The 10,373-nt window shown below is 48.9% G+C and overlaps 1 protein-coding gene across 1 annotated transcript; it reads right to left on the minus strand.

Annotated features, from left to right (window-relative positions):
- Positions 1-1,174: 1,174 nt before the first annotated feature.
- On the minus strand, positions 1,175-3,071 carry LOC138403976 (uncharacterized). Its single transcript, XM_069506362.1, has 2 exons — positions 2,949-3,071; positions 1,175-2,892 (listed from the first exon to the last, which is right to left on the minus strand). Exon 2 carries the CDS (start codon positions 2,804-2,806, stop codon positions 1,175-1,177), a length of 1,632 nt encoding a protein of 543 aa, XP_069362463.1. The 5' UTR covers positions 2,807-2,892; positions 2,949-3,071.
- Positions 3,072-10,373: the final 7,302 nt, after the last annotated feature.

The following is a 10,373-nucleotide window of genomic DNA, read 5'->3' on the forward strand; positions in this document are numbered from 1 at the left end:
CCTGCCCAACACCCTGTAGATTCCCCCCCAGAGAGACTCCCGGTCCTGTTTTCCGCAAAATTCCTTCCAGGATCTTGTCTGTGCCTCCTTTTCCTCGGTCTCATATTTTGTCTTGGCCTCCAGGTATTCTTCGACTACCTTTGAACGTCGGATCGGTGCCGCACACCGGATCCTCCTCTTTCTGGTGGCCACCTCACGCTTCAGCTTCGCCAACTCCTCCGACCACCACGGCAGCTTGAGTGTATCTTTTCTCCCAATTTTGGGAATTGCGTGTTCGCTCGCTTCGGTCAGTGACTGTATAAGTTCGTGTATACTGTGATCTAGTTGTGTAGCTGTAGTGGTGTTTTGAATGTATGTGACTGTGATGTTTTTGGTTTGCAAAGTTTGACCCAGTTTCTCATGAAACTGGGTCCAATTGGCTTTCCGTGTGTTATATGTTCGTGTTGTGTGCTTGATGTAGTTATGTCTGACACGTTTTAGATGTAGTTTAAAAGAGATGCCGTTGTGGTCCGAGGTAGTCAGATCCTCACGCACACGCCAGCCGTCCACCAGATCCAGGAGGTCGGGTGACGCCGTTGTAATGTCGACGTAGCTGGTATACCTTTGTCCACCTCTTATGACGTCAAAAGTGGGAATGTCCCCTTGATTGAGGATACTCAGGCCAAGGTCCTCCAGGGTCCCGCGCAGTTCCTCGCCACGGTGATCTGTCACAGGACTTCCCCACCAAACGTTCTTGGCATTACAGTCACCCGCGACTATCCATTTCTTTGCTCCCAGCTCGAGCCGAATCTTTCGCAGGTGCGCCAGGTACAGGTCCATCGCCAGGCCGGGCTCGAAGTAAAAAGACACCAGGACGATCTCCCAGGCGCTGGTTCGGATCCCTACCACTGTGATGTTGTTTGTGGTGAGTTTTGGGTACTGCGTAATGTGTAGGTCCGCATTAAAAACAATTATTGCGGCCTTCACGGTACCTTCCCCGTTGTCAGCGCTCTGGAAGACCCTGATCCCCCTCCGACTCGAAACCCTGCCCTCTCTTCCGACATATGGTTCCTGCACCAGCGCCACCTGAGCTCCGCATTTCTCCGACTCGAGCAGCAGCTCGTTAAGTGCTAGTTTTTTACGTTGTAAATTTGCCTGGAAGAAATGGAGTGCCATGGTGTCCCCGGGTGCGCCCTTAGCAATAGGCCACCTTCGCCCTTGCCAGAGCGTCCCACTTCTTCCTTATCGGACAGCTCTCGTCAAAACTATTGTGATCTGTCCGATCTAGTCGGCCGCTCTGGCAGTTGCAACACGTGGGTCGATCTCCAGCCTTCCACGCCGGGCACTCACTACGCAGGTGCGGTCCCGTGCAGTGGCTGCAGGTGTCTACGGACGCCTCGCAGGTCCTACGACCGTGTCCGTAACCCAGACACCTGGAACAGGTAACCAGTGGGGACTGATCTTTGGCCACCACCCGCTGCAGATCTATGTGGACCTTTCCCACGGCTGTGACATGCTGCCATACTTGCGGCGACACCTGCAAAACCACATGGTTTTCGAGCGGATTCCTGGCCCTTCTTCGATACCTCACGCTTGCCCTATATTCGCCGTCCGGTATCGTCCCCAGCACGTTCCCATTTTGCCGCTTTAGGGCGCCCAATATGTCTTCGTCGGTATTGATGCTAAGGACGTTTAGCAGGACTACAAGCGGATCCCTATTTTCCACCTCCTGCGTCAGGAGTGTTGGGCTGCCAGTCTTCAATTTCTCTACTACTCTGGCGAGCTCTTCTCGCGACTGGCAACCCAGCACTACCTTTTGATCTTTGGCTTTTCTCAACCTGTCCACTCGCACGCCGGATGTCTTCGCGTTCACGGCAGTTCTTATTTTGTCAATTATGTCTTCGCTTTTGTCGTGAGCGTCGACCGAAGACACCACCATCGAGTGGAAAGATTGAGGCAGCTCCAGACCGCGTTTCGCTGGGGCGCCGGCTGCCACATTTGCGTATGTGACGGCTATCCTCTCTTGGATGTTTTTGCTGAGGTGCAACATCTGGTCTTTTAGGGCTCCCAGGTCCTCCCTGGTCGCGGACGCCACCTCCTTCTGCTGTTGCAGTTCGGACCTGACCTCCACGACCAGAGCGTCATTTGCGTGGGGCAGAGGAGCTGCACGGGCGACAGAGGCGTTCTTGTCCAGGTGAACCTTTAACAGCTTCATTTGTGCTGTGTTCTCCTGGACGAGTTTTTTGTGCTCTTCCAGCGCCCGAGTCAGCTCTGCTGCGTCACCCTTCGTGTTCGCTGCAGTTTTCGAACTTGCACTCTGTTGAGTCGCTTTTGGTAGCTCCTTGGGTTTATTGTGGTCGTTTCCGGTCGTTTGGGTGAGTCGAAGTCCAGCCGCTTCAGATTCCTTCACCAGGCGGTACAGCTTTTCGATTGCCCAGATCACCTCGGTCTTTATTTCCGCCTTTAGGTTGCGGGAATTGTTTAGCTGGAGTTTTGCTTTAATGAGGCACGCTTTTGCCTCCGCAGCCCTTCCCTTTGGCTTTGTTGTTTCTAGCTCGGGGGAACCGAGCTTTTGAAATGTCTGGTCCAGTGGTGCGCCGATCCTCCGAGGCGCTGGTCCTTCACCTTGCAGTGTTATGTCTTGCGTGCTTGGCTGAGAGGAGTTCGTTGGATCGTCCTTTGAGGGGGGCAGGCTGGGGCCGCTCACCACTGCGCCCACTTCCGGTGTCTGGCTGGGCTCCACCAGTTCCTTACTTGTGTGAAGAGGCGCCTTTGCAGCCTCTGGGCTCTGCCTTGGCGTTTTTACGGGTGTCCGGAGACCCAGCATTTTGTATTGGGATGAGTATACGTCAGGGAAACAAAGAAAATCAAGTTTAACCTAGCCTTGTCAACGAAATGTTAGGTGTAAAGGGCCTGTAATCTCGGTTAATTTATGGAGGTGTAAAGGGCCTACCTTCGTCAATTTATACCTATACTATTGGGTGGTGTAAAAGCCGCCCAAGTCAATGAAATACTAAAACTAGTTATACAATTTAAGACTAGGTTGGGCAGTGTAAAAGCTGCTCAAGTCGATAATATGCTAGACAAAAGTATCAGAAACTAATTTGAGCAGTGTAAAAAGCTGCTCAAGTCAATAAACTTAAACTGAGTGTAGATTTAAAACTAGTTTGAGCAGTGTAAAAAGCTGCCCAAGTCAAGTTGCTATTACAATACAACGGGAGTTTTGTCCAATTTTACTTAAAACTACTTTAAACAAGTTTGAAAAAGTTGGAGGTGTACGGGGCCTCCAACTGTCAAAAGCCTACTACTGACTAACTAGCAGTCAAAATCTGCTTAGTCAAAAAACTACTTTCGCTGCTTGGTAGAGATTGACTCTACCTTGACTCTAGCTAGAGCCGCCCGTCCAGTACCGATCGATAGCCCTCGTCGTGGGCTGGTCAGCCGTGAAAACCGCAGTTCTCTACGACCAACGGTTGCCGAGATATCCAACTTTTAAAATTTTTCAAGATGGCGGACTTAATTGTTGCCTGGATCTTCTAAATTCAATATCTCGGGAACCGCCGGTCGCAGAGATGTGTGCGACGGCTCTCCGTGCTTGTCTCGTTACAAGCTATGTGTTCACCGATACCGGCTCTAGGGTTTAGGTACAGACTCTACCTAGAGTCCAGAACCGGCACCTGCGGTAGAGCTCACCACGATTTCGTCAACCTAATCCTAATTACAAACAGTCTCCGCGATTTTGTAGAGCTCAACTCCACTTTGACCCTGGGTAGAGTCGCCCTTCTGGTGTCAGTAGATAGCCCTTGAGGAGGGCTAGTCAACAAAGAAAACCGCTACGCGCTACGACCAATAGTTCCCGAGATATCCAACTTTAAGTTTTTTCAAGATGGCCGACCAAACTGTTGCCTATGTCTAGACTGAACTTTGAAAATTAATATCTCGGGAACTACCGGGCGGATATATGCGTGCGACGGCTCGCCGTGGTCGTCTTTTTACAGGCTATGTGTTAACCGGACTAAAAAACCAGGTTAGGGGGTCGACTCTATCCAGGGTCCCAAGCCGGTACAAGTTGTTGAGCTCGCCACGATAGGGTGCCCAAAGGAAACCGCAGCCCTTAGCGTCGTCTCAGACCGAAGTTATGCCCTTTTGAAGTTTTCCAAGATGGCCGCCAATATGGCCGCCACTTTGGACAGAAGGCCCAATTTCGGCAGTTTTCAACCTAAACTGCCCGTGTTTGGGCTTGTTTGATAGGTCTTATAAAGACCTATTCAATTTCGTTAATGGGGTAGTTGTATGAGCAACCCCCGATTTTTAGGGGTTGAAAAACCTTAAGTTTTTAACTAAATTCACAATTAAAATTACTTATAAAAATTTTTTGAAACTAGCGATAATTTACAGGGCCTAACCTATCTAAATACTATTTTTACCGATTAGTTGCAGAGCTGTTGCACCCTTATTTCAACAACCACGTGTCAACCCCTAAATTTCAAAAAATCGTAACTTAAAAATTACTGAGCAAAAAATTTTGAAATTTAGAATACAAATAAAGTTAATTGATCTTTACAATTTAACCAAAAATAAAGGGGGGGGTGTCGATCTAGATTTTAGTGAAATTAATTTTGAAATTTTTATAAAACTTTAGAGTGCAATAACTCTGCAACCACTTAACTTTAGTAGACGCTCGATGTGTCGCCGAGCAGCTCACGTTGTACTCCGTTGATAGAGGCAGGCAGCAGCGCCCTCTGATGTCGGGAAGTACAAACACGTGGCCACGTGGTTTTCAGTTTTTCCGTGTTTTCTCCGCGCGCATGCGCGGAAAAAATCCAAGTGAGGTGTCCCCTTGTAGAGCTCGGTGAGGCGCGTCGAACGGCGTAGTGAAAGTGGTAGGTCGTCGATCGTATTTAGGCAGCGTTCGCCGTCAAAGTTTGAAATTTTTCAAACTTTGCGGTTTTTCGATCGCTGCACTTCCAGTTTTGCACCAATTTTCAATCACTTTTCGCCACTTTATAGCACTCACCGAGACGCAACTTTTAACGTATCGCACTTGTTATTCGGTTGCGAAAAACCCACTTTTTCGAATTTTTTAAACTTTAAAATTGCCCGGAGCGACACAAAAACACCTTGTACGCGTGCGCTACCGACTGCGGGGGGCGGCAGACCGTGGGTTAGGTTAGGTTAGGTTAGGTTAGGTTAGGTTAGGTTAGGTTAGGTTAGGTTAGGTTAGGTTAGGTTAGGTTAGGTTAGGTTAGGTTAGGTTAGGTTAGGTTAGGTTAGGTTAGGTTAGGTTAGGTTAGGTTAGGTTAGGTTAGGTTAGGTTAGGTTAGGTTAGGTTAGGTTAGGTTAGGTTAGGTTAGGTTAGGTTAGGTTAGGTTAGGTTAGGTTAGGTTAGGTTAGGTTAGGTTAGGTTAGGTTAGGTTAGGTTAGGTTAGGTTAGGTTAGGTTAGGTTAGGTTAGGTTAGGTTAGGTTAGGTTAGGTTAGGTTAGGTTAGGTTAGGTTAGGTTAGGTTAGGTTAGGTTAGGTTAGGTTAGGTTAGGTTTTTTTTTTTTTTTTTTTTTTTTTTAATTACTAAATAGATCTTTTCGGATTCTATTTAGGCAGCTTCTTCCCCTGACATAATGTCAGAGACCTTTTTTAGTTTTAGTTTTATCAGACTGTACGAACTTCGCGACTGTTTGAAAGGAACAGAACAGTTTAATTTGGACCCATGTTAATCGTCGTATTCTATAATACTGGACAACATTGTGTCCTTGTCACCCTGTTCTGTTCCTCTTAATAGCTATTCCTGCTATTTTAGAGCAAAATAGCAGGAATAAGCTCCGACTTGCGTCGCACTCCAGAATGGCGGGGACGGAGTCCCTACACAGTTCCACCCTAATTTGTTGGTGGAGGTCCTCTCGGATTCGGCTGTGCTGTGGACAGTCGATGAGTAAGTGCAATATTGATTCATCGACCGTTTCATCACAGACACAGCCAGGACCGTCTTTACACTTAAACCTGTGTAGGTACTCCGAAAACCCGCCATGTCCGCTGAATATTTGGACCAAAAGGGGTGTGAGCTTAATTTTCTTCAAAATTTTATGTGCCTTTTCAACTGACGGCAGGAAGGTCTTGGTCACGGACGCCGTCACACCCTCCCTGTAACGCTCAGACCATTTCATGACAGTGTCCTCCCTTATGGATCTCTTTATATATGAAATTGGACAACTGTCATAAGCCGGCCTGGTCTTGAGCTTTGTGACAGCCTCCCTGGCCAAGTAGTCAGCCCTTTCATTTCCGACCACTCCTACATGAGCTCGCACCCAGAAGAGGCTGACCCTCTTATTTTTTGCCCTCAGAAGAGCTAAATTTCTCCTAATGTCAAAAGCCAAGGGGTGGAAGGTTCCAGTGCTCAGTATTTCTAAAGAAGACCTGGAGTCACTGAGGATATTCACAGAGCAGTCCTTGTCTTTTAAAGCCAGTTCTGTTGCTTTAAGGATTGCGTACAGCTCTGCCTGGAACACTGTGCAGTAAGGCTCGAGACGAAATTTCCTACTCAGTGTTTCCTCTCCATCCCTCCAGCACGAGAGAGCTGCACCCACTCCGGCGTCCATTTTACTGCCGTCTGTGAATATCCTCAGACCGGTCATGTCATAGTCTGCGATGGTGGCCTCCTCCATGTCCTCTAAGCACCGGAACCCCACGACAGCCTCCTCTGCGGGATGCGGGGCGTTCAGGAAACATACTCTCTCTTCGACCTCCCTGCCATTCAGTATGGGCTGCGGTCGGCCCCTTTTGGCCTCGTAAAGCTGAGCCGCCTCTTGTATCCGTAAATCAAGTGGTATGAGACCGGCCAGCAGAAGTGCTGCGTTCAGTGACACGGTTCGGTACGATTTGCAGATTTTCTGGGCAAAACCCCGCTGAACCGTGTTTAGCCGCTTTTGTGTCATCAACTTCCGTGTGGCCGGTGCCCATACACTGGACGCGTACATGATAATGGGCTCAATCACGGCCACATAAATAGTTCTGATAGTCTCAGAGTTCAGTCCCCAGTTAATTTTTGCTGCCCTTGCCAATGGTTTGTAAATATTGGTAGCTTTCTGGCACACAGCCTTTACATGATCATTAAATGTTAATTTGTTATCTACCAACAGGCCTAAAATCTTAATTTTGTTTACAATTTCTATTTGAGTGCCACCCATGCGTATGTAAGGGGTGTCGCATTTAAGCTTCTTGGTTACTACCATCGCATTTGTTTTGTGAGGTGCAAATTTCAGCTTATTTGCGAGGCCCCACTCATACACACGGGTCAGGACTTGGTCGGCTTGTTGCTCCATTTGAGCAATGCTGAACCCTGAGAAGACCAGAACTATGTCGTCAGCGAACGCTTGACAGTGTACGTCGCGTTCGCTGATTTCGTCTAGTAGGGGGTCTAAAAGTGTATTCCAAAATGTTGGACCACTTATAGACCCTTGTACGCAGCCCTTCGTTGTTGAGGTACAGAACTCTTCGTCCGCATACCTCACTCTTACCCTCCTGTCTTTAAGGTAGCTGTCGACTATCCTGCGCAAGGTGAGGGGGCATTTCTTTTCGGCTAATCTGCATTTTATTGCCGGCCACCATGCGCTATCGAAAGCCCCCTCAATGTCTAAAGACACCACGATATTTACCTTTTTTGCACGAACGTTCTCTCGGATATGCTGGACGAGGTCATAGAGAGCGTCTTCTGTTGAACGTTGGGGGACAAAGCCGTACTGTCTCGTGTTTAGTCTGGGTAGCAGGTGCCAACGAATCCTTTTTATCATAATCTTCTCTAATATCTTACCGAAGACCGATAGTAGTCCTATGGGCCTGTATGACTTAGGCTTTGTATAATCATCTTTGCCTGGCTTCCGCAGGACTACTATCGTTGCTTCTTTCCACAATATCGGAAAATATGTCAAGGCGAAGCACCTGCTCACCAGACCAAAGAACACTTGTGCGTTCGCTCTGATAGCGGCCAAGCATATATCAGCTGTAAACCCGTCTGCTCCCGGCGCTTTTTTCGGGTTGAAGCTTTCCGCCGCGTGTATTAGCTCGTCCATTGTGAGCGGTGGGTCTTGGACGCTCTCCTGGCTACTGTCCACTTCCAGTTCAGCTTTCCGTCTCGTTTCTCTGTGAACTTGATTGTCGTCAGCTTCTAAGTCCTGCGGGAAGAACGTTTTGGTCAGAAGCTGGACCGAGTCCTTTGGATCCAGGACCACTCCGTTGTCTATTAGGGGATGGTCTTCATATTTCTTAGTCGTCCTTCTTATTACCCTATATATCCCGTCCCAGACGCTTTCGCGGCTCTGGGTCCCACAGAACTCTTTCCAGCTTGCAGTTTGGGCCTTCATCGCCTCCAGTTCATATTTCTCTTTTAGTTGCAGGTACTTGTCGACGACGTATTGCCTTCTTCGTGGTGCTGCGCAGGATATTCTTCGCTTCCTAGTCATAACCTCTCTCTTCAGAGCTTCGAGTTCTTCGGTCCACCATGGTAGTTTAAACTTGGGTTTTCGTGCGACTGGAGGGATCGATTCACAACAAGCCTTCTCGACACAGTTGACGTATGTCGTTATCGTTTGTTCGAGTCCAACTGGTGTTTCGATGTTTTCTATTTCTATTTGATTTAGTTGCTTTCTAGCCAATTCTTCTTGCAAGACCTTTTGAAATTTTTCCCATTCGGCTTTCCGCGTGTTATACTTCCGCGTCGTCTTCGGAGGTCTTGCACCAGTTGGTTTCGTTAGCCGCAACGTGAATGTGATCGCGTTATGATCAGAGCTTGTGATGCCCTGGTCGACCCTCCAGTCGCTAATCTTTCCGAGCAAATCATGGCTGCATGTTGTGATGTCTACTATGCTCTTGTAGATAACCCCGTTTCTGATGGTGAAGAAGGTCGGGTCAGTTCCCTCGTTCAGTATGTGCATTTCCATCTCCTCGATAGTGCCCATTAACGCTTCACCCCTGTGGTCCTCAGTATTGCTACCCCACCATGTGCTCCAAGCATTAGCATCACCTCCAATGATGAAGTGTTTCGTCTTGAGCTTTTCTTTAATGCTTTTCACTTGAGTTAGATAGGGTTCTATGGGCAAGCTGTCTTCGAAGTACACGGAGATGATTCCGAGTTCCCAGTTATTCGATTTGAGGATCGCGACGGCTATATTCTCTGTGGTGGCTGTAGGGCATTCGATGATCTGCATGTCATTGTTAAATATCACAATTGCAGCCTTAACGGGTTTTGTCCGATTCTGCGTTTGCTGAACTACCCTAAAGCCACCACTTTGTGCAATTTCTCCTTTCGCACCCACATAGGGTTCCTGAACGAGGGCCAGACTAATCCCACCCTTTTGTGCCTCCAGGAACATTTCTTTTAGGGCCAGCTGCTTTCTTTGGAGGTTAGCTTGGATGAATTTATACCCTTCACTTGTTTCGCCCGAGGAGCCTTTAGCAGTATGCCACTCTCGCTCTTGCCAGTGCATCCCACTTTTTCCGGATCGGACAGCTCTCGTCAGAACTATTGTGATCTGTCCGATCTAGTCGGCTGCTCTGGCAGTTGCAACACGTGGGTCGATCTCCAGCCTTCCACGCCGGGCACTCATTACGCAGGTGCGGACCCGCGCAGTGGCTGCAGGTGTCTGCGGACGCCTCGCAGGTCCTACGGCCGTGCCCGTAGCTCAGACACCTGGAGCAAGTAACCAGTGGGGACTGATCTTTAGCCACCACCCGCTGCAGATCTATGTGGACCTTTCCCACGGCTGTGACACGCTGCCATACTTGCGGTGACACCTGCAAAACCACATGGTTCTCGAGCGGATTCCTGGCCCTTCTTCGATACCTCACGCTTGCCCTATATTCGCCGTCCGGTATCGTCCCCAGCACGTTCCCATTTTGCAGCTTTAGGGCACCCAATATGTCTTCATCGGTATTAATGCTAAGGACGTTTAGCAGAATGACAAGCGGATCCCTATTTTCCACCTCCTTAGTCAGGAGTGTTGGGCTGCCAGTCTTCAATTTCTCTACTACTCTGGCGAGCTCTTCTCGCGACTGGCAGCCCAGTACTACCTTTTGATCTCTGGCTTTTCTCAACCTGTCCACTCGCACGCCGGAGGTCTTCGCGTTCACGGCAGTTCTTATTTTGTCGATTATGTCTTCGCTTTTGTCGTGAGCGTCGACCGAAGACACGACCATCGAGTGGAAAGCTTGAGGTGGCTGGGAGGTGGCCCCAGCGGGCTTGGCGGTCGCCGCCATCGCCGCGTACGTAATACCGTCAGTGACTGTGTTCATCTTTTCTATATTACTATCAATTTTTTGTACGTGGTCCCTGACGACCCCGATGTCGGCCCTGGCGGCGACCACCAATTCTCGCTGCTGCTGTAGCTCCTCCATGACCTCCCTCGCA

The sequence above is a fragment of the Maniola hyperantus genome, chromosome 23, assembly GCF_902806685.2.
Source record: "Maniola hyperantus chromosome 23, iAphHyp1.2, whole genome shotgun sequence".
Taxonomy (NCBI): domain Eukaryota; kingdom Metazoa; phylum Arthropoda; class Insecta; order Lepidoptera; family Nymphalidae; genus Maniola; species Maniola hyperantus.